Genomic DNA, 24,740 nt, shown 5'->3' with positions numbered 1-24,740 from the left:
ATCCCTTCAGGAAGCACTTAGGGACCGTCTGCCTAGAGCCAGGCGCTATTCTAGACCCCGGACCCAAAGGTGGATGGAGCCCATCTCTGCCCCAAGGAGCAAAAGGTCTAACAAGAGAGACAGAAGTATGTACAAAAAAATCAGAGACTCTCTAAACACTATAGTCGGGATATGAACAGAAATGTTAGGAAGCACAGAGCAGGGAGCAATTCACTCTCCCCAGGTGAGAGAATGTCACCGCAGCCTTCCTAGACAGACAGCCATAGGGGCTGGGCCTTGTAGAATGGTGGTGGGCCCAGGCGAGGGAGGGTAAGGAGGGGCTATTCCAGAAAGGGCAGGAGGAAAACGCAGACATTTCTGGGAGTGGCGGGGTACTTCTTCCACTGTGAGAGCAGCTTTGGGTACTAAGCAAGGAGTAAAGATGCTCAGAATGGAGGGAAGGGAAAGCCAGGCTGAGGCAGTGTTACCCGAAAACTGGGTTCCCCTCTTGATGGGTGTCGAACCAAAAGACACAAGCAGGCCAAAGAGCTGGAGAAGGAGTCATCATTCTGGCAAGAAGCTCTAAAGAGATTTACATCTCAAAGGGGCAGAGGAAGAATTTACAAGTTTTCTAAACTGGCTGCTCTTGATGCCAAAAACTCAGCCTCTGTGCACCGGTGCCGAGTCAAAAGGGGGTCACAGTGGGTTCATGCCCCTCAAAACTGTGTCCCAACCCGCGAGGATTTGGTGAGGAGTTTTATAGCAATAGTTCAAGGGCAGCGTTGCTGATAAGATTAGGGTGTGTTCAGGGCCTGCATTCCTTTAATCTGGTCTCATGTAGTCGCGGCCTCTCACTGTTGTGGCCTCTGGACGCACAGGCTCAGTGGCCACGGCTCAGAGGCCCAGCCGCTCCGCGGCATGTGGGATCTTCCCAGACCGGTGCACGAACCCGCGTCCCCTGCATCGGCAGGCAGACACTCAACCAATGCGCCACCAGGGAAGCCGCCAATGTACTTTCTTGATAAGCTTCTCTTGTTCCTTTAATCTGGCCTCAGGTGGCCTTCTCTGGAATGAAGAATGCTAACATCTTCCATTTGCTGGGGGTTTTAGTTCTGTGAAGATCTCAAAGATATTGTCATGTGTATCCCTTGAAGGGGAACCAGGACCCTGCCCCAAGGCTGTGCTATTGTTTCTTGACAGCTCCTCCCCTGTCTCTGCATTCCCTCCCTTCCCTGATTAGCAACTGTTCCACTCTGCCCTTTGGAACTCAGGGAAGGTCATGGAGGCTAGAGTCTTACCTACAAGAAATGGGGGACACAGAAATATTTCCATGCCCAGGAGCCACAAGGGTCCCACTCAGTTTCACTCTAAGGAAAGGGAGGTTGAAGAAAGAAGCCAGCGTAAAGTTTAGTTGAGCTGAGGGGACTGTTAAAGCCCTCTTGGTCAGAGGATGTAGCATTTCTTTTCTTTGCCCCAGTTTTATTATATTTATAGGCAATGCCCGGACAGACCAATTATTTAGTTCCATTTGCAAAATTTGAAACAAAACCCAATCAAGTGCTTTTCTTTTCTTTTGGCCTAATGTCAGGGTGGAAGAGTGGTTTATGGTAGCAATGCCGGGAGGGGGGGGTTATTATTCCTTTACTACTTTGGGACTAAAGAGAAGAAAGAAGATAGAATCTGAAAACCCTCATGAGATTTCCAGGTGAATTTCACCCCACATTCAGATCAGCATCGAGCCGTCTGGCTGTGTCCTCTAAAGGAGGGTCAGCACTTTGTCAGGCCAGATGGCATCTGCAGAGGCGCAGACAGGTAGGAGAAGCCACACACGCTGTTGGTACTGTGTGCGGTTTGCCTTTCACCTTTTGAAACTCCCTGAATAAATGCATCTCTGATATAAAAAGTATAAACCAACGTTAGAACTATCTGATTTATCAACCGAAAAACAATAAATCACGGCTTGCTCAGTATTCTACCGGCACCCGCAGCAACTAGAGTTGTCTTTCATTTAAGCTGCTGTGAAAATTCTTCAGAAGCATGTAGAGCTTTTATGCCAGTTAGGTGTGCAGGTTGAAGATTTCAAACATGCAAACTACATATAACTTATGCTGACTTATTCTCTCCTTGAATTCCTAAAAGTCCTCCTCAAAAACAGGCAGACTCAAGGCTGGTAAATGGTAAAGGTTGAAATTAACTACAGTCTGGCATCCTAGATGCTTCCAGCCAGAATGTGGATCAGCAAACTCATTTTCTCTGCAAAGTGCATCATTTGTAAGATTCGCACTTAGTCACCAGCTCTGAGAAGATGGTAGATGTCACTCATCACAATAATGACAATAAAAATGATAACAGCTACTGTTGATTGACACTATTTTTTAATCTTAATAATTAACTACACAAAGTTATTATTTTCCCCCTATTACACAGTTGGAGAAACTGTTTCCTAAAATTGTAAGTAACTTACCTTTTACTGGTCACAGAGTCACCAAGGGCTGGAGCTGGAATTCAAAGGCAGCTTTGTGTGTTTCCTTCAACTCTACCTACTGCCTCTTTATAAAAAGGAGTCTTATCAGCCCTCCTACTGGGTATACAGAGGCTGTTTAAGCTACTTAGAAAAAGTGACAACACACTTCAGTCTAATTAATCCTAGATGAACTGTTAGGTTCTACATTTCACCAAGTGAAATTTCCTACAATATTTTGTCATATACCAGAATGCCAAAAAAACCCAAAAAATCGTTCTCTCAGAAACAAAAGTCCCAAACTTGCAAATGTCCCCTTTCCATGTACTGGTGATCGGCTCTGCTAGGAGTGCCCCTTCCGAGCTGGGGCAGCCACACGAATCCTCTCTCCAGGAGACTCTCCCCAGCTCCCCCATCCCGTCTCCTAGGTCTCTGGCCAGTCTCCTAGGGTTACATTGCTGCTGCCCCGTGCCCCCCCGGGGTGCCACCACAGGGATTTTCTGTTAATGTCTGCTTCCGTTACCAGCTGGACTGCCACATACCTTTCACCCCTCTCCAGCGTTTCAACCTGTGCCCTCATCTCACACCCGAACCACCCGACGGAGCTTCCTTACGACACTCCCAGAGCCCTTCATCCAACCCCTTAATGCAAACCCTCCACACAAGCCTGGGACTCAGCCCAGCTGCAGGGTCACTTCCCACAGCCCCTGCTGTCAGCCGTCCCCCTCCACATCCTGGGACACACAGGCCCTAAGATCAGTGCACCCAGAACACCTCAGTTTAGCTGATACAAAAATGACTGAGCGAGAATTCTTCAACCCTCTGTCCACGGTAAGACATGTGTGTTTGCCCTGGAAATGTTACTGAGAGCCTCCTATAAAGAGTTTGTGGTGGTTTTCTTGAGAATGGTGGAGAATTGAAATGAAACCCTAAGTTTCTTCATTGCATGCCCCTTCAAGCCAGACAGAAGGCCCATTAATAACTTACTCAATTCCACAAACGTGTGTTAAGCTGCAACCACGTGCATAGTACTATGCTGTGCGTTACGTATCATTGAATAGTTATTCTCACTCTAATCCTACCCTTTGGCAATAAGTCATAAGCAAAATATTTTTGGCCAGTAATAAAATAACAATAAAACAATAAACATGAACTTAAATGTAGATTTTTTTAAGTTCTTTTAATGTAGATTTTTTTTAAGTTCTTTTAATCACTGAATTGCGCAACCGTTCTGGAGCCCGGCTAAAGCTCCGGATGCCTTTGTTCCAGTAGGACACCTAGAATGGGAGATTTCTATTTGAGCTGGAGGAATGTTAGTGATCACCTGCTTTCATTACCCCTTTTTTATAGAAGGGAGAAATGAGACACAAAGAGGCTAACCTGCATTCCCAGGGCCACAGATAATTGCTGAGAACCAGCTCTTCTCGCCCAGGGTGCCTTCCTGGAGGCTTCAGCATTGACAGTAGGGCTGAGCAGGTTCACTCCGCGGCAGGTGCGGCCAAACCCAGAACGTTCTCAGGACTTGGGAAAACAAGCCCGATGGGCCTGTGTGGAAGGTGAGGTTCCCCACACAAACCCCCAGAAGGGCGCCACATTTATTCAATGACGAAGTACTCAGCACCAAGCACTGAATTAAAATGACATTCACGCCGTAAGAAGGGAGCAGGCAGACGACCAGCGCTGCATGAGGATTTCCTGGGCTCTAGACCCTTTGCCTTCATGAATATTAATTTTAAACATTAATATTAATAGAAATCTTTAAAATTATATTTTATGTCTGCGGTGGTATCGAGACAGATATAATGCAGATTGGATTATATTAATTTTTCTTCTGATTTTAAAGAATTTAAAACACGTTCGCGAGCCCCTAAAAATACGGTCGGTGGGCTAGTGCGTCCTGTGCCCTGCAGATTACCATTGATCCGGATGTGTGGGGCTGTCATTCCGTGATGCCCCAAGGAAAGGAATGACACGCCCTCCTCCCCACCAACAAAGCCGGGACCGCAAAGCCTAGGCTGTTCGGGGGTTAGGGGGCCCCAGCTCCCCACTTCTCTCAGACGTGAGGCTGGGTCGCGGCTTCCTCGGAACTCCGGGGCCCTGTCTCTGCCTTCTTGAAATGGGAAAAGATCCAGGAGTTTGCACCACATGCCCCAGCCGGCCAGGCCCGATCTGCCGCGGTGATCACGGCGTCCTAAGGGCTCTACCAGCGGTCCCCCGAAGCTGATTCTGCCACCGCGCCAACTCCAGGCGGACCTCGCCTCCCTCCACCGGTGCGCTCCGCACAGCGGCTTTTAAGCAGACAAAAATCAGTTCGGGCTCTTATCATTTCATCCCCTGAATCTATTCCTACTTCTTTTGCTATTGAGCGCCATCTAGCGATCACTAGGTTTCATCGCATTAAAATGTTAAAGAACAAACAGGAAAAAAAAAAAAAGTCCACAGAAAAGTCCTAACAGGCCCTCAGCCCCGGCCAGACCAAACGAAGCCTGAGTTCCAGCCATACTGAACTGAAATCCTGCCCTAGGACGGGACCCGATTAAAGGCGATGCCTCACTTCCGGTCTAGCACGTGAGTGTTAGGACCGCGCAAGGGAAGGGGATGGTGAAATGGTAAAGAATGATGAAGCAAAGGGCAGAAAGGCAATCAATACTCAGCCCCAAGGATGCGGTACAAGTGACAGGACGATCTGGGGGGAGGGGTGGGTGCAATGAACCGGAGTTAGTGACAGGTGGGCCTGAGACCCTCAGAGCGCTGGCGGGAAACAAGAGTCTATTTTCAGGCATGAGTGCACTTGGGACCAGAAACAGAGGGTTGGCAAAAAGACAGTCTTGGACCATCAGGAACCTATGGATTTATAAGCTGCTTGATGACCTGGATCGTAATCTTTTTTAACTATAACTGTAAAGTGCTTTCAAGTGTCCTCTGCAGGCAGGGGGTATTCATTTAAATGCGTTTTGATCACATGATGTAGGACTGAGAGACCACCTCCCTCAGTCAGCAACTGGGAATACTTTTCAAGACCTTTGAAATGCACACCAAAGACATGATAGAAGCAAATCCAGGGGAGAAACTGACACATAAAATGTGCATGCACTGGAAATCTCAAAATGATCCAAGCCCCACATGGCAGCTCCATTACCGCAAGTCGTGTTCATTGCTGTCACATTTGAACAACAGAAAGAAATGTGGAGCCACTGTCTATCAGACTGTGCTTTCTATAAGGGAAGCTTTCTGCCTCATGAAGGAGCAGTGGCAGATGAGGGTTTTGAGCTTGCTTTAGTTAGGAGATTAAGGTTCAGAGGAAAGCCTTCCTGGACATCTGATTTGTAAACCAATGAGAATGGAGATGCTGGCGAGTTTCGCCTCCCCACTGCTCTCTCCCTCATCCCTATTCACCCCTCCAAGCCCTGAAGGGCCTCCTGGAAACCCCATATTTGAAACCAGTAAAAGATGTCAAAAGCTGAACATGTTAATCTTGGGTCATACTACCTAAAATGGGCTTCAATTTCCTTACCTGGGAAAATGAGGTCAGCACTGCCTACTTTGGAAGATTATTGTGAATATTAATGAAGACACATGTTTCAAGTGCCCAGCAGAGTGCTAAACAAACAGTAACCCTCATTACATGTGCGCTCCCAGTTCATATAGATAATTGCCATTGTTCTCCTGGCGAAGCTGGAGGTTCAGGATCATGATTTCTGAGGCCAAGTCAGGGACAAGGCCTGAAATGAAATGACACCAGTGCTCTGACTATGTTTGGAAACCACGTGGGAAGCCAAGGACCAAGTGCCAGGATGAACCTGGACCTTTCCCACCTGCTGCAAACGAGGAGCTACTAACACAGTCAACTCACTGAGTGCCCTGGGCTGCCTCTACAGAGAGATTGTCCAGTTTGCTCTGCAGAAGAGCTATCCACATGGATTAAGGATAGAATATTAAGTCATTTTGCTAGCAAGCAGTTATGATAAGCCCAGAGGATGTCCCAAATCATACTAGGTGTTTGCTGGGTGTGGTACAGGCTTATAGAGAAACCTCTTGGGAGTACGCACCATCAAAACAATCTATTTAAAGGGGATTTAAGTAAACCCAGGAGGCTAAGGCATCATGAGGCCCTCACTTCCTCAAATCCACACACAACCTGATAGTGACTTGAAAAGATTCTTCTAGAAAATGGCAGCTAATTGTTCTCTTCCTGACCAGCTGCTGATCTCAAGTCTTGTCCTCCCTTTTTCCATGCCACACACCACATTCAGAACAGAGCATCTTAGGTTGTTGCTGCATAATGTTGAGATTATTAATCTTGACCAAATCAAGAGCAAAGTGCAGGAAGTTCAGACCAATTTGTTCTGCGCATGTCCCAGGGAGTTATGTTAAGGAAGAGGCAAATAGTTGTGTGGTCCACTCGTGAATGAGTCCATCATTCTAAGGAGAATGAAGAATGAAAAAGAAAGGAAATAACAACGTAGGGAAAGCTTTGCTTAAGAAACTTCTACTAGTTAAACTTTCATCCATCGTAGAACCATCTCTCCTCTTCTATGGCCCTGCCTCTGCAGAATCAGCCTAAAGCCCAAAGTTGTAGGTGTCCCTCAAAGAATGATATGTAAGTAAAGAGGGTCATTTTTACTTATGAAAATAATTTTTCATACATTTTTAAGGTAATAGGAGGGGACGCAGTAAGAGTTGCCTCACAAATTAATGTAAATATTCGTCTCTTCTGTTACGATTCTAATTAACTGAGATTGCCTTTACAAACCATGGCCAACAGCTCCCCCTGGTACTCTTTCCTTCCCTGGAACCTGTCCTCACACAGTCCACAAGATGGGGGGGCCGGGGGGAAGGGGGAGGACTTGAGCGCAAACAGCCTTGATCTTGGCAACATTCAACCTCACTGAGTCTTGGCTTCCTCATCTGCAAAGTGAGCAAATTAGTGGAGAAGGTCCCCAAAATACCTTCTAGCTCTAAAATTCTGCCTCAAATGTAAGGTTTTAAATATGGATAAAATAAAAATCTAAAGCAATTAGCTGGACTGGAATTCTTAATACTAAAGAGTTTGAAGGGCCAATTTGGTATTTGAATGACTGTCTTAGGACCCAGGAAGACGTACACAGCAAACCAAAACAACTAGGTGACGTGAAGTCTTGTACTGTTCTGTAGGCTGGTCCCAAATAAATGACATGGGAGAAGCAAGTAATCTATAAACTAGGTGCATTTGTTTGTCAAATATAGCCGATTGATGGCCCCCAGATTTGGATAAATTCATTTCTCCAGTGTTGCCTTACTGTGTTCTGTTCAGCTTTACTGGTACATAGACATAGACTACGCCTGGCTGGGCTGAAGGAAATATTGGTAAAACAGAAACATTGGGCTTGCCTGGTGGCGCAGAGGTTGAGAGTCCGCCTGCCGATGCAGGGTTCGTGCCCCGGTCCGGGAAGATCCCACGTGCCGCGGAGCGGCTGGGCCCGTGAGCCATGGCCGCTGAGCCTGCGCGTCCGGAGCCTGTGCTCTGCAACAGGAGAGGCTGCAACAGTGAGAGGCCCGCGTATCGCAAAAAAAAACAGAAACACTTTTTTAAACAGGAAACTCACCTGATTATCACACATTTCCTATTACTCTTCAGAGGGGTAGACTCGGTGCATTCAGTCTGCTTTCCCAGGTAAATCTATTTCTCCACTGCAGAAAGAGGGCAGAGGAGACGCTGACTCTTCCCTTCTGGCCTTTGCTTTCAGGACTGCAGACCTGGCTGTCAAGTTGCTGACAGCTGTTATTTATTAAACCAGGCCCTGGACATGAAACACCTGGGTTGTCAGAGTAAATCTGAGTCATTTTCTAAACAGTGACAAGGACCCCTTCGCATGGCCAGCTTTAGGAACTGTGAGGCAGGGAAACCCGTTCGCATTAGCCAGGCCTGGCTGTCCATATGGACCCTCAAGTTGCAGAGAAATACAACTTTACGTAAAAACGTAGCAGGTCTACTTTGCTGGGAGACCCCAAAGTATGTTTTCAAGGACCTGCTCTCGCCCTCCCTCCGCCTGGGCTCGTCTAGCCAACCCCCTAGCTCTCATTTTCCACCACGAGGGGGCGCTAGATCGGGACAGTGAACACGAGGGTCCGTGGAATTCTCGCCCCACAAGCTGCACCCCACACACCTGCAGGGCTTCTGTGGTCAGTAAACTTGGCAAAGCGGCTGACTCCAGCCTTGCCTCGAAGATGCGCAATAGATATTCGCTTATTAGTGACTCTAAGAGGTTTAAAAGTAAAAAGAGAAGGGGGTGCAGCTGGAGGGAGAGAGAGTCCAGGGGAAAGAGAGAGAAACCGGTTATGTTTATTTCATGCAGCATTTAAAAAAAAAAACTTATTTAGCCACCAAACCTATTTTTAACATAAAACTTACTAAATCCTGCTCAGTTGGAGTTCTGCAAATGTTCCCGCTTGGGAAATACTATACCAGACGATCACGGAAGCAATCCTAATTCTGAAACTTCTAAGCTCTATTTACATATTTTCTAAAGCACAAGTCTGATCACAGCCCTCCCCTGCCCCCAAATCCTCCATGGCTCCCACCTGCCTGTAAGGTCCAAATTCCTTAGCATGACCTTCAAGACCCACCGGAGCTTGGCCTGAACGTACCTCTCCAGTCTCAATTCCCTTCCTCCGTGTGCACGAGTCTCTGCTCTCCTCCATGCTGGGCTTCCCCTGCCCCCTCTTCACATGGCAGTTGCTTTCCCACCTCTGTGCCTCTGCTCATGCTGGGTCCAGTCGGAGTGCCTTTCCTAGTCGTTGCACATCAAATGCAACCCACTTTAGACACACAGTTCAACAGTCCCCTCCCAGATAGCTCTTCTCTAACATACCCTCATAGTGAGAGCCCTTACACTAGACAAGATACTGGGCTTCTTGTGTAGAAACATCTGTGTATATGTCTTATTGTCCCCTAGGGTTCTTGAAAGAGTGGCTTCATACCCGACTGCCTGTCCTCTAGTTCCTATCACATAATAGGTGCTTATTGAAATAATCTGAAGAGTAAATGGCTGATGTGATTCAACAGGAAACCTTCTGGGCGGAAGAGAACAGTGGTCTGGGGACCAGGGGCCTGTTCTGGTTCTGCCATCAGCACGTGGGGACGTGGGCCTTTTGCTTCTCTGCCCGAGAGCTCGGTAGGCTCAGCTCTAGAAAGACAGGGAAGGGGCTGGCAGGGGCCACAGACCTTCCAGAGCTAAATTGTCTGAGATTCTCCTGATTTATACTCCACCTTACAAAGAACTTGAGGCAATCTTACAGAAATAAGAATAGAGTGAAAGAGAACAATTGATGACAAAAGAACAGAGACCTGAGGTCTATTTGAATTTTCCAAAGGAAAGAACCTCTAACATGAGGGCCTTAGGGATCACAAGAGACTAAGAAAAAGAGATTTTTTTAAATCAAGAAATCATCCTGAGTTCTCAAAACTGTCCATAAAAATGACTATTTTATTACTTCTAAGGTATCTCTCATCTTAAATATATAAGATCACCAATTCATCTCTGCAGAAAATGCTTGCCTTTAAAAAAACCTAATGGGGCTTCCCTGGTGGCGCAGTGATTGAGAGTCCGCCTGCCGATGCAGGGGACGCGGGTTCGTGCCCCGGTCCGGGAAGATCCCACATGCCGCGGAGCGGCTGGGCCCGTGAGCCATGGCCGCTGAGCCTGCGCGTCCAGAGCCTCTGCTCCGCAACGGGAGAGGCCACAACAGTGAGAGGCCCGCATACCGCAAAAACAAAAACAAAGTGGGGTGATGGCAAATCTATGTGGTCCCTCATCTCTGACTTCTGCAGGATCCACTGCTCAGGCGTCCCTGCACCAATAAAATCTGCCCTGTTTTTTACAGCTGATCAAGCAGACCCCTGCAAATTCCTGGCCTGTGGCGAATTTGCCCAGTGTGTGAGGAATGAGTGGACCGAGGAAGCCGAGTGTCGCTGCCGAGCGGGGTACCCTGGGCCCTGTGCCTCCGGAGAAGACTGTGACGACACCCCAGGGAAGGGAGCGCCGTGCAGGTGGGTCTAGCACCGCGACACTCAGACCCAAGAATTAGTCACTGAGGCTTCTGAGACACCCATCATTAGCATGAATTCATGCAATCCCGTAAACCCATGGTTCTCAAACTTCAGTGAACACCGGAATCTCTCAGAGAACCTGTGAAAGCACACATGGCTGGGCCCTGCGAGGCTGTTTGTGGTTCGGTAGGTCTGTGCAGGGCCCAGGTACGGCTGCTGCTGGTCCCAGGACCACACTTTGAGAACCATTGGCCCTGAGCCTTTCTGCAGGATTTCATTAAAGCCAGTTAGGGAAGAAAAAAGAGGCTGCATCTGCTTTAAGACAGAACACCACGTGGCCTACTACCTTAATCGGTGTCTATGTGTCTAATATTTGAGTTTTTCCCTGGTTGCAAACACATTAGCTGTCATCATACGAAAGCTGAAAAATATAGAAAGTGACGAGAAGGAAGATTAAAAGCCTGTATAATTCATCACGTTAATTGATGTACTTCTTTACATAGAATTTTCCAAAGCAAAATGGAATTAGACTGGCTTCTTTTAGAGTCAGCTTTTTTTACTTAGAACATTGTCCCATGTCATTAAATATTTTCTGTAGCATCATTTTTTTTTAAATTTATTTTTGGCTGTGTTGGGTCTTCGTTGCTGTGCACGGGCTTTCTCTAGTTACGGCGAGCGGGGGCTACTCTTTGTTGCGGTGCGTGGGCTTCTCATCCTGATGGCTTCTCTTGTTGCAGAGCACAGGCTCTAGGCACGCAGGTTTCAGTAGTTGTGGCACACAGGCTCAGTAGTTGTGGCTCATGGGCTTAGTTGCTCCACGGCATGTGGGATCTTCCCAGACCAGGGCTCGAACCCGTGTCCCCTGCATTGGCAGGCGGATTCTCAACCACTGCGCCACCAGGGAAGTCCCTGTAGCATCATTTTTAATGTTTACATGGTAAGCCATTCTCTGGATATGTTATACGTTGAATCAGTCCTTCATTTCTGAAGCTCTTTAGAAGGAGGAAAAGGAAGTAAGATATAATTGGCCTTCTATTCACAAACTAGACTTTAGGGCATAGGTTGCCTTATGAACAAACAGGGAATCCAGTGGGTCCTAATTCTTCTCCAAGTCCTGTGTCACCCAGTGAAGCTCTGCCTGGGGGGCCTCTGTCCTCAGAAGTCTTCTCCCGAGCCTGTCCTGAGCTTCCCCAGTCCTGAGCTTCCAATCACACACTCTTGAACATTTCCTCCGCGAGGATCACCTTGACGCATGTCTTTATTAGATCATCCTGTTTTTGTCACTGTCCTCTTATTCATTCTCGTGGCCGCTGTCCCTAATTTCCCACCAGGGGCACTTGTGGCCAGCTGCTTCCACAATCGACAAGAAACAAGAGAGACTGAGCCCTTTTCTTGATGAAACATACCCTGTTCCTTTAAAGTAGTAACATTTTAAAGACCATTATCCAATAAGAGTTAAGAAGCAATATTCTGGAGTCAGACAAATTGTGATTAAAATGTTGGCTTAGCAATTTACTAATCAGGTGACGTTCAACAAATTTCCTAACTTCTCTAAACCTCCATTTTTTTTCATTGGATAGTGAGATCAATAAAAAACCCCTGTTGGGTTGCTGCAGCAGGTATATGAAATTACATTTATAAAGCTTCTTAACAAATAACATAAAACACAGAGTATCCGTTCAGGTAAGGGAAGATTATGATGATGCTGTCAGTTTTCTCTGAGTTAATCTCAATCCTGACAGAATTCTTTATGGAATTTGACATTCTGGTTCTAAAGTTCCCCTGGAAATAAAAATGTACAAGAGAAAATCTTAAAGTACGATGGTGGGGAGGCTGCTCTATAAGATAGAAATACATAAAATAATAATATTTAAAGCACTAAGATAGACACAGACCTAGACGATAGATCAACAGAACATATATAAGCCCCAAACAAAGCCCTATATATCAAAGAATTTATTTTAACAAGCATTTCAAATCAGTAGGGAAAGTATAGACTTGTCAATAATGATTAGAGTACACCTGGCCTTCCATTTAGAAAAATAAAATATTAGTTTCTTACCACACACAAATCAATTCAAATCAAAGATTGAAACTATGAAAATATCAAGAATTTCTTTTATATTTCTATAAATTAGGCTAAAAAAAGGCTTCCCTAATAAGACCTCAATCCAAGAAGACATTTTCCCCATAGGGGAAAACACACCATAAATAAAATTAACAGATAAACAACAAGGTGAGAGAAAAATATTTACAACTTATAGACAAAGGATGAACATTCATACTAATAAGATCTCCTACACATCAATAAAAGGTGAACATACTAATATTAAAATGAGTAAAGAATATAGAGGCAAGTTCATAGAAGAAATCCAAATGACCCGTGAAACATAGGAAAAGGTATTCAATCTCACGGTAATTAGGGAAATCTAAAAACAATGAGGATATATCATTAGCTACTCATGAGTTTGGCAAGAGGTCAAAAGTATCCAATGTGGGTAACATCAGGGAAAACTACTTCTATCAGGCATTGCTGTTGGGTGTATTAATTGGAAAAACGTGTTTTCAAGAGAAATTTATCAATATCTATAAAATTTTTAATTTGACTCAGATACTCCACTGTGTAAATAATTGTTTAGACAATTATTCCTACAAAAATCATTGCACTTTGCAATGTTCACAGTATCATTGCTTTGAATTATGAAATAATTGCACAGCCCATCAATAGGGGAACAGTTAAGTCCATAGTGTGGTATATTATTCACTGTGGAACATGGCAGTTAAAAGCGGTAATATAGTCTACTGGAACTGCCATAGGAAAAGACCAGGACATTTCATTAAATGAGAAAAGTAAATTTCAGGATAATAGATCCTGTTTACATAATATATCAATAACAAAAATATGTACTTATAAGTATATTAGTTTCAATCGTATTGCATTGCCATGTTGCCAGTTAGAAATCATCAAATATTGACAATGTTGTATGATTCAATCTAATATGTAAGTAAAAGCATAGCAAATATATGGAATAATAAGTATCATTAGCTATCATTCCAGTTAACAATGGAAAGGAGCAGATTTGAGGTCCAAAATTTTAATAGGGCTAATGTGTTTTCTTTGACACTATTTATAATAATGAAAATCATTTCAAACATAGGGGCCAGATTAAGTAAATGATGATAAAAGTGACATGTATAAGGAGGTTTTAATAATATGGAAGTACTTGTTTTAACTACAGCAAGATCACAAGTTTGCTCTCATTGTACACCTCAGATGGGGCAGGGTAGCGGGAGGTCCATTTTTTTTGCCTCTAGAATCGATTCCTATTTCCCTTTTTGAGCCCTTTCTCCACTGGATAGTAGGGGAGGGGGAGATAAGAGAGGGAGAGCTTGGAGTTTAATATAATCCAGTCCAGTTTTTAAGAACTCCATGTGATTAATAGTGCAAGCAATCACTTTAGGCAACTCAATTCCCTTGGTATATTTAGGCTCAAAGGTCCTCTCCCATTCCCCTCTCGTCTCCTAGGTGGTATCTGGATGTATGGCAGAGAGGGGTTGGCCCTCTTTGTCTTACAAGATCCTTTGAAAGGTTTCCATTTCCATGGTCCCCTCACCTGTGATCTCTTAGTCCTGACTCCAGGTTTTTTGTTTTTTGTTTTTTTGGCTGCATTGGGTCTTCCCTCGTTGCTGCGCGGGCTTTCTCTAGTTGTGGCAAGCGGGGGGCTACTCTCCGTTGCGGTGCGCGGGTTTCTCATTGCGGTGGCTTCTCTTGTTGCGGAGCGCGGGCTCTAGGCACGTGGGCTCAGTAGTTGTGGCTCAGCGGCTTAGTTGCTCCTCGGCATGTGGGATCTTCTCGGACCAGGAATTGAACCGTGTCCCCTGCATTGGCAGGTGGATTTTTAACCACTGCGCCACCAGGGAAGTCCCGGCCCCCGGTATTCTTGGAGCCTCCAATTTGCCCAACCAGGGCAAGTAGGAACCCAAAACGCTACCTTAGCTGGTGGTAGGAGGAACAAGGAACTTGTTACTCAACCTCTTCAAACCACGCGTCGCTCCTCACTCTTCTGCCTTCTTCCTATCAAGCACTAGGGCCGGACAGGGTTTCCCTCCTTCCTACAATAATACGCTCCTTCCCCCTTTCCTTGATATTATAATGGACAGAATGTTGAGAGAAAAAAAGAGTTTACTGAGTTTACTGATAAGGGAACATATATCATAAAATATCTCACAAATATTACACCCATTTTATAATGTAAAGTGTGAAAAAGCAAGGTGCAAAATGTTTATACAGTATCGTCAGAAATTATATGTACATAGAAAAGTCTGGAATTGTATACATCAAATTTTAAAATAAACTTTTAAAAAAGTTTTTTTAAAACTGTATGAACAAAATATTATTGCAGAGTTGTTTTCCAGTAACCATAACTCAGAATTTGACTTTAAAAATAACTCCACTTCTTGCAAGATAAAGTTATCACTCATCTTTCCCGTGAGCTTTGTCCATTCCTTCTGAGACCACTGCCTATGAAACAGTAAAGCCAACTGGAAGGCAAAACTCGGGGCAGAGGTGGGCTGGTGCACAAAGCATATCTCCTCCAACTCTAATGGAGGCACCTGCAAAAATACGCTATTTTCATTTGTCCTAATAATTTTAGAACTAAAATAGTAGAAAGCCATAGTTGCGCTTAATGTTGATAAGCCCAGGAAACAGGATATCTTGTGTTTGCTTTCTTTTGCAGGTCACCAGATCAATCTAGAAACCAAGTGTATGAAACTAGTGTTAAAAAGTTCCAAAATCAGCAAAATAACAAGGTAAAATCCCATTTTTATATGTTGGTTTTAATTACTGAATATAAATTTTGAAGGAAATTAAAAACATTTCTGGGCCTGACTCTTAAATAGAGATAAGAAAAAGCAGTTTTCCTTTATTTGCCAAGCTTTTTTATATAGTATTTTCAGAGGGAAAAAGGCATTTCCTGGTACAAGAAGTATAGAGACAGGGGCTGGCATTAACTGAAATGTGTAGACAAAACAATAAAATAACAGAAAAAATCCAAGTATTTTATAATATTCCTAACCTCTTCTTTAAAAATATACATGCAATTTATCAAATGCATTTCAACAACACTGAATTTCTCATAATGATTTATATTCCTGGAACTGGGTAATTATATATATAGACATATATATATATATAAAATATATGTATATGTAATTATCTATATACAGGTATATATATTATATATATACATGTATATGTATATTATGTATGTATATATTCTTATAAAGTATTTTTATTTCAAATAATCAGCTAAAGGAAAAATATGAAGAAACATGATTTGTGAACAATGAGTAACCTCAAAGATTCCTAAAAGTTCATCCTCAGATAAGTGTTCCTTCCAGTGTCCTAGATGTCTCTTTCAAACTATTCGTCCATTCAATCAACTTTTTTGACTAAATTTTATTTTACAAAGGGAAATAACTTAACCAATAAGCAGGTTAAATATAGCCTACGTAGAGCTTTTTAAATAACTTTTGGAAAAATACCTTCGATAACTTTTAGCCTAAAATTACCTAGTTTCAAAAATTATAACTAGTCTTGGATGGTAAAATTGGGTGGTAATCAGCCAGTGTCCACTCTACCTGAGGTCGGTCTCTCTATATAGTGCTAGATGGAAACAATCATGGCAAAGTTTGCAGTTGAAACTAGTCATTACGGTCAACATACACTCCAGAAGGATACTGAGGCCATTACACCAAACGCTAATCATAAGTTCATGTGTCCAAGTGCACACAAGGAATAATGTGTGCCATTTTGACTTCCTGATACAAAGAAAATTGAGAAGACAGAAAAGGTTCAGACTTGGGCCATAAAATGACAATAGGACACAGGATCTGATATTAATAAAATGCCCAGGATGAAGTATACACCAACTGAATCTGGAAGTACCAGGTAGAATTAGGAACCACATTTCAAATGAGGAAGCAGCTTAGAGTAATGATGTCTGCTATGGTTGGAAGGGAACATGTTGACTTTGATTCACAAATTATTTGCCATCCCTGCTTCAAGAGATTGATTCAGTCTGAGAAGATTTAAGAAGAATAGTAGGTTTAAGAATTCTTAGTAGGTTGTAAAGTTAGGAATCTTTCCCACCTTTCAAAGAATGTATCCTAAATGGCAAGCATATTATCTCATCTACCAGCAGAGGTAATATTGGAATGAACCATTGGTTTGACCTTGGGTGACATTTTTTAATCTCTTAAAACTATTTCTCTTCCAGGTAACCAGGAAAAGAAATTCTGAATTACTGACTGTAGGATATGAAGAATTTAACCATCAAGATTGGGAAGGAAATTAAAAACTGAAAATGTACAAATTATCATTTAATCTATCGCAAGAGAGATGGCTTGTTTCTCAAGGAAAATTATATCCACTCTGTCAAAATTCTGAAAACATAGGCAGGCATATCCACTGGTCATCGATATGCAGGCATGTAGTCAACACTGAGACCCAGGACACATCACATTTCAAGTACAGAAGAGTCATGTACTTGAAGACCAATAAATTCTGGAAAAAAAGCAGCTTATTATCAAAATCAAAACCACCACCAGTAAAATGTAGTTTGGTTATTCCTCAGTGATAATCAAGGTGATAGCAAACGAGCTTTGTGTCCAGCTGCCCTTAAAATATTGTTCACAGGTCATTTACAACAAGTGCAAATTATTATTTGGGGGCAGGGGGGTGGGATATACTGGGAAATAAAGCTCTTCATATGTTAGAATGTACATAAAAGATGATTACGTATGCAGGGAGGTGCAGGATGAATGCATATAGTATGTAAATTGTGGTGAGTTTATAGACGCTCCACACTTCAGTGTCTGTAACTCACATGCCCCTTCAGTTCTTAGGCCCACTAGTTTTATACAAAATTCCTGCTTACATGGTGGATAATTTTGTTGCCAATAATTTCTAAGTTGCTCCTTTAAAGAAAAGAACTGGGATATACATACCATAGAAAATCTTACTTTTCTTGTTACTGCATAAAGCTATTTTAAAGAAAGATACTATATTGGGGGGAAAAAAGTGAGGTTGTACTTTGTGACATAACCAATTCCTGTTTCCCACCACGGATGAACTATGTTTTCTTCCAATGTGATACCTTCATTGAATACTCCTTGACACCCACTGTGGTGTGTACACAGGCAGACTGGCATCAAGGTATTCCAGTTCATCCAGTTTTTAATGTGCTATTTAATGAAAAACAAATTCCTCCATATCTCTTTCAAATGCTCGACTATCAAATATACCTTAATTTCAATATGATAAGCACTGTATCTATAGATTTGTAATGTGTTTACTAGAATTATGATGATTTTAAATGAAAAAATCACTCATGTTGGCCTCCCAAATGCATAACTTTCATCCCTATTCCCAGCCCAACTGTCCCCAGAGTGAAGAGCTATGATATAAGGACTTTGTGTATGGTGATAAAGTGCCACAAAGCAAGAATGGTGGCAAGAGGTGTACCTGCTCACTTCCGTATCCTTGGGACTCCCCAGAGGAAAACACTCTTGTTAGAGGCATGACAGGCCAGCCAGTAGCATATGAGAAAAATTCCATGGAGAGAAAATGAAAATCTAATGCTATCACCTCCCCAGAATGTGCCCTCTGTCACCTACATTTCAGTTGTGCTCTAACTGCTGCAGAGAATGTAGCTTTTGAGGAGGAAAGAGAAGGAGGCAAACACTTCATCTTCTGTGGGGAAGGTCCCCTTTGGAAGCAAGTGTCTCTCACTCTTCGGATCACCCACTCTTTGGATTGGTCTTTTCCAACCAACCAGAGAAGAGCTGTTGAGGTTAAGATGGCCTGCATCTGCCTGCACCCAGAAGACCCATCTGGATCAGGGTAGGTTCCACACGAAGTAGCCTATATACACCAGCGGTGTTTGAAGTCCTAGGTACAAGGACTCTTCTTTGGGTCCCCAGTTTTTACATCCTTTGTCACCTCACAAACAAACTGGTAAGGGCCTGAGGAAAGGCAGCCACGATTTGGATTTTCTCTCATCTAGGCAAAGCGGCTCCTGCTTTCTCCCTGGATGGAAAACCTGTAGGAATTTGGGGTCAAAGCTCACGGATGCTTCAATCACCCAGGTTCCTTGCCTGTTCCTCCGCCACCAGGCACAGCATTTCCAGGTCTGGTGACTGGACGAACTTCAGGATTCCAGCCTCTCCAATTTATTCCATTGGAAACAGGAGACAACAAGTGTAACATTTACAACTTTTCTGTTTATAACACCCTGTAACTGTATTAAAAGCACAGGAAGCAAGTTCTACATAGAAGCATTTATTATTTGTATTTCCAGTACATCAGTATTTTAGGAAAGTATCAGATACACATTTTTAGGGAATGAGGAAAAATTCAGTAACAGATGCAATTCGATGAATTTTCAAAAGTGAAAAGAAAATGGCCAACTCATAAACCTATTTGGGGTTTGAAGGTAAGAGTCTGCACAGGTACAAATTAGGATTAAAGATTTTCTTTTCGGTGTGCATTTTTCCCTGATTATCTCTTGAAAAACTTTTTGAAAAGTATATGACAACCAAACTTACTTCACATATTAGGTTAGTCGTGGGGAAGGAAGAATACATTGATTTGACCTGAACTTCACTGTACTCAAAGATCTGGTCCCGGCACGGGTAGGCTCGACCTCATCAAGTATCACCACTTCATCGCTCCGCAGGGTCCACGCACAGAAGGTCTACTGGCCTTCTCCAGCGTGGCGGTGTCATTTCTGTATGCTAAGAATCGATACACCGGGCCTATCTTGGTCCAAGTTTAGTAGGTCCATGGGTTTTGCTCTTACGTTACATACAATTCATTCTACAACTTAGCAAAGATCTAGGAGCGCTTGGTCACCTAAAACGCCGCACTGTTTTCAGCCTGGGGTGTAGCGTCTTCAGGGGTGCACCCCTTTTCTTTCTCTTCCATTCACTCTTCTCTTTCCTTATTGTTACAACCTTCCCCCTTACCTGTCCTTATTCTAATTTTTAGATATTCTCTGTCCTCCCCTCCCTTATTAGTTTATATTCTGGAAGAAATAAAAATGCTCAGTAATTGTTACTGCTGGCAATGCTAAACAGACAAAGGCCATGACATCGGAAGGTGGAGAGTGACAGGAGAGCAACCCTTCATAAACCCCCAGGGGCTACTCAAAGAAGTCTGCTTGTTTTGATTCTTTGTGCTGCACATGAGTGGAGCAAAGGCATTTCTATCTCTTTCATGGCCTAGAATTACATTACCTGAGCTCTCTGGATCTCTGTTTACCTCTTCTGTAAAAGGAGTTAGGTCTACCACTAACACTGTAGTTAATTCACTGATTCATTCAACAATATTTATTCTACTGATTCAGGTACTCTTAAGGTAGTTTAGGTGAAGAAACCAAAGATCTACCTGTTTGGATCCCCTGAGAACCACTGTAATAACCTGTGAGTGAAAATAATCTTTTTAAAAATCCAATTAATAAAACAACAAAATCCTCATTATTCCTTGTGCCTGTGAGTTTCTACTCTCTAAGTTTCCACAAATACCACCTGTGTTCCACTTAAGATGATCTTTTCTTTTGTGATCTGATATGATCTTTTGTTTTGTTGTTTGCAAAACAAAAGGGTTCACCATGTTACTGGAAAGAATGACCTACAGAAAGTCACTAGGAAGCAGAATGTGAGTTACAGTAGAATGTCTTTTGTGTGGGCTTGTGCTCCTAAGTGTACTATTTAGTTCCTCCTCACATAATCCTTTAAGAAGGTGCCGTCTACCCAACTTACAACTAAGAAAACCCACTGTTCTCTTAACATACGTGTGTATTAGAGAAATTTTCTCTCAGTGCCTACCCGTAGCTCACAATACGTACCTCAAGTGTGTTAATGAGATTAGGAATTACACCATCATTGAATGTGAACACATTTTGTTTTCGCAGTTTTAATATTTTATGTACATCTACCTTTGCAAAGCATATACACTAAGGGAGGAACTGGTATTGAGTGAGACAAGCATTGAGAAGAATTAGTTCTTAATGTACAGTGTGCTCGTTTTAACTTCTAATTTTACATCTCAGTTAAAATATAAATGGACGTTTGATTCATACCGTTTTCAACCTAGTGTTTCTGGGTTTGACTGTGAACACTGTAAAGAAGGGGCACCTACATGTTTCGCAACACTCTCTCTGCTGTTTCCCTTAAAGGATGATGGAGGTCCTAAGCTTCTCCAGCAAAGGGGCTTCCGTGTGTGCAGAGTTGTGGTATATAGGTGACTGTAAGTCTAACTGAATTAGGGCAAGTCTCCTGGAGCCACAATTAACTCAGGAGACTACTTAAAACAGATATGCTCTAGGACATGTTCTAGGACAGCTGTGTGACATAATTAGCAACAAAATGGCTTAAGAATGACTATAATTTTATCAGCTATTAAAGTAAAAAATTAAAGACCTGTAACAATGCCTTGCTGTGATATATTTCTGACAAATTCTTCAAAACTTTAAGTTCTCTCATTATGATAATTTAACCTGTGTGATTAGTTTTCCATCAAGTACCTGCATGTATCTAGGACACACGTAAAACTGTTTCTGGAAACAGCGCTAAGGGCACAAGTCATTAAAAATCTATTTGGTTACTAAATTTTCTTCCAGGACTCTACTTGTTACCAGTTAAGAAAAAAGCTTATCATTCACTATCCCGTACAAATAAAAACACCAGTTAAAGGCGAGTGATAAGAAGAGGGAGAACAGGACATTTATTTTCAGTAACCAGACCTTCTGTCACCAAATCACAGGGACCAAATGACCCAAGGGTGGGTGAGTCTATGCAGTAATACAGCCTTAAAAAGATAATCACATTCACATTCTCAACAGTAAAGACAGGACCATTTACTTTCCTTAACAGAAGACGATCGTTTGCACAGTATCATAATAAATAAATATCTCTATACTAAAACATATAATGAGAGAAGCAATTCTGAAAACAGTGTCCAGCTCACAAGCACTAATCCAATCAGCTGGGAAATACTTTCCTAACTGAGGTACTCTTTCTAGGAAAAAAAAATCACTGGAAATTCATTTCAAAGGTTAGGGTCTTTAAACATCAAGGGAAAAAAAGTACAGAGAGTAATTTTATTTTCTAATTTTATTCTAAAATACAAACAAGACTCCTTAGGATTATGTCAACATAACTCCTTGATGTATGTTTGTTTCCAAATTCCTAATATGAAAGTCATAAATATTAGGCTTGAAACTGCTGACATTTGATCAAAACTAAACAGCACACAAAACTTTTTTTTTTAATTATCAGTTACATGAAACAAGCAATTCCCCAGTGCAGGGTTTTTGCATTACAAGGCTTATAAAAGAGCTCTACAATTACCAAAATCTCGAAGGCCAAAAAAGACAATAGGAATTTCTTTAAAAAACAAAGGTGTTTTGAAGCAGAACACTAGTTTAAATCACATGAAACAACTTGGACAAGATTCTGACACAAAATCACAACTGAGATGAAACTGAAAGAATATTTGAATTCAGTCCAGTTAAGCCACACTGCCACCTAAAACCTACTTCCTTTTCTAAATGAAACAAGGTTATCTCAAAACTTCCAAGCATTTAAACGATCTGAATTTCCTTTATTTGTCCATGGAACGTAAGAACATATTCTTACAGCAACACAGTGTGATAGAAAAGCAAAACTGATCTGTGCAGGACACTATGTACCTTCTTTATCACAGATTGCATCAAATACATCGAGGCTCTCTCCAGAATTCTAGAACTTCAGGTAAACTGCTTTACTCAAACTAAGACACTGCAAAAGAGGGGGGAAAAATTAAAAATTTCCACCTTTGATGGAAATTTCCATGAATTTCTGAAAAAGTTAGTAGAGAAAGTACACAGCTTTCGGATCAAAATATCAGTGCCTTGATCATTTTAAGTGCCTTAATTTTTGTATGAAAATTGAAGCTAAGTTTTCTTTATTCCAGTTATATGGTACTGTGCCATCCTTAAAAAGCAAGAATTCTGCATTTTTCAAAAACTTTTCCTAAAGAACAATTAAGATGGATTTAAGGTAGTCTGTTGGCAAAGAAGGAGAAATGTCCAGAGTCTGTCCAAGTGTAACAAGTATTACAATAATGAGAGGTCTAACAGTTACAGCTGGATACAGGAAAATAAATTTTAGGTCCCAAATTCACTACCATAATTAACCTTAAATGAACAAAAAGCCATGATTAATAAAATCTGTTCACTTTGTATAAGTAATTCTAACTTGATCTTGGAATGGTTAAATCTCTGGGACACACTCCCTACCTAGTGCCATGGCAAGGGCTCCCAGCTGCAAGGCTAGTGCAATTTCTACTTTAACAGATTCTGCAGCATGGCCGTGGCATAGGTGGGCCTGGCCTGTCTGCTCTCAATCGCTTTCTGAAGATACTGGATGCCTCCACAGCGTTCCCAAATTTCTTCGAACTGTCTTGGCAAAATCTCAGCACCACGCTTTCGAGTCAGGCCTGTCTCTTCAAGATTCAGCTCACACATCTCCATGTCATCCTTACCTGCACAGATGAGACGTCAGAGAATTACTATACCTCCTTTCAGAACCATTTATTGTAAACTTTATTCCTGAAATGTCTACCAATTCTCATAGATTTGAGGACTTTTAAAACCATTTCCTTCCTCTAAGATTGAAATCTGCTTCATAAATTCACCAGAAACAAATGTGCCCTCCACCAAGTTCCATTTCAAAATGTACTGAGGATGCAGTTGAAAAAACAAGTTACCAGGGTTAATAAAAATGCTACATTTCCTTAAGTAACCATTACAAAGCAAATGATATAATCAGACACCAATGAAAAGCTTCCTAGGACACAGACAAGTTTCTATGTGCTCTGCAAGGACATAATTAATCCAAGCAATTCCATACTGTAAAGAAGTTATCCTCAACTGATGTGACTTAACTGCAAAGCTCCATGCCTCAACCCTGAAATGTAATGAATTATTACACTGTACATCACACCATTTCACTCAGAGGGTACTCAATCCTTTTCTGCTTTATAAATTTTTTTTCATGTGAATCGTACACACCAGCCACCAGGAGGATGGGTGGCTTGTCAGGATGAAGCTCCATCTGCCGGGCAATCCACGGTCCATCAAAGTGCGCGTACCACCAGCCTTTCTTCTTATTCTGCGGGTCTTTGTACTGGTCCGCAGGGCGGATGAACGGGATGCGGAAGAAGCGCTGTTGTCGGTTCATCTCGATCCCCTGCTGCCTGGCAGGGAGCTGAGCTGCCGGGTTCTGCTGAGCTGTCACAGAGAACAAGCAGAGTCACGCCAGCAGCCCGAGGGATAAGGAGAGCAGCCTTTAATCCTAAAATGCACCACGAATGTTTACAAAAGCAAAAAGAGGGATTCCTCCTAACAGTGAATTTAAAACAAAATGTAAATTGGAACTGCCTACAGATGAATGCAATTCAAAGGGTGATTTCTTAGAAGTTTCTTCCCCCGAAGATGTTCCTGGGCATTGTAAACACACACACACACACACACACACACACACAGGCGCGTGCATACACACACACACACACCCCATCAGCTGCAGCAGCAATAACAACCACCAGCCCCTAGCAGATTCCCACAAACGACTGCGTCTGCACACAAAACTCACTCAGCGAGAAAGCAAACTAGTAGCATTTCCTAGATTTGTATTTTTTCCTCCAAAGAGTTCAAATGAAGGCTGCAGGACAACTTTTGCAGGACTATTTATGATGAAACCAATAAAAAGTAATTTCACAAATCTGAAAGATTCCAGATACTTGTCGATTTAATCACAGATTCTCAAAAGAGTGAAAGACATACAAGTTTTCTCCTCTGCCAACTGATCCTGGGATTTAAAATGGCCAAGATAACACAGATGTTTTACTAACAAGATTTAGACAACTTTGTGACAGCAACAACAAAACTGTAACAGTCAGCATGAACTTTCACTCAGAGAGATTTACTTACTCTGAAACCAGACTTCTCTTGGAATAAAATCCACTGCAATAAGTGGAACGTGTATAATATTTGGTTTCCTTTGCCAATAGAAAAGAGAAATCCTTGCTTTTCTGCTAACACTGGGCATTGAGCTCATTATCATCTCTTTTCCCTCGCTCAATTTCCATTACTAAACGGTTGAGTTTTGGTTTTTTTTCCTGAAAATATTCAGTTCTCTGAGGCAATGACTTTACATCTTCAGGAG

General features: G+C 42.4%; 2 protein-coding genes across 3 annotated transcripts in view; one reads left to right on the top strand and one right to left on the bottom strand.

Moving 5' to 3' along the window:
- Positions 1–16,828, top strand: part of IMPG1 (interphotoreceptor matrix proteoglycan 1) — a 92,742-nt gene extending 75,914 nt beyond the window's left edge. For both annotated transcript variants that reach the window (XM_030859518.2, XM_070043485.1), the window contains 3 exons: positions 10,304–10,469; positions 15,209–15,281; positions 16,751–16,828. In XM_030859518.2, coding sequence (XP_030715378.2) covers positions 10,304–10,469; positions 15,209–15,281; positions 16,751–16,828 — 317 coding nt within the window. The remainder of the gene's footprint in view (positions 1–10,303; positions 10,470–15,208; positions 15,282–16,750) is intronic.
- Positions 16,829–21,235: 4,407 nt separating this feature from the next.
- The window catches only part of MYO6 (myosin VI), a 142,959-nt gene continuing 139,454 nt past the window's right edge, over positions 21,236–24,740 (bottom strand). Inside the window, exons 32-33 of the mRNA XM_060283966.2 lie at positions 23,588–23,806; positions 21,236–23,058 (exon numbers count right to left, since the gene is read on the bottom strand). Of these exons, the coding sequence (XP_060139949.1) occupies positions 22,859–23,058; positions 23,588–23,806 (419 nt within the window). The 3' untranslated portion in view covers positions 21,236–22,858. The remainder of the gene's footprint in view (positions 23,059–23,587; positions 23,807–24,740) is intronic.

The sequence above is a fragment of the Globicephala melas genome, chromosome 14, assembly GCF_963455315.2.
Source record: "Globicephala melas chromosome 14, mGloMel1.2, whole genome shotgun sequence".
In the NCBI taxonomy this organism is placed as follows: domain Eukaryota; kingdom Metazoa; phylum Chordata; class Mammalia; order Artiodactyla; family Delphinidae; genus Globicephala; species Globicephala melas.
Note: the sequence above shows the minus strand (reverse complement) of the source record. Positions and strands in the feature narration are given on the sequence as shown.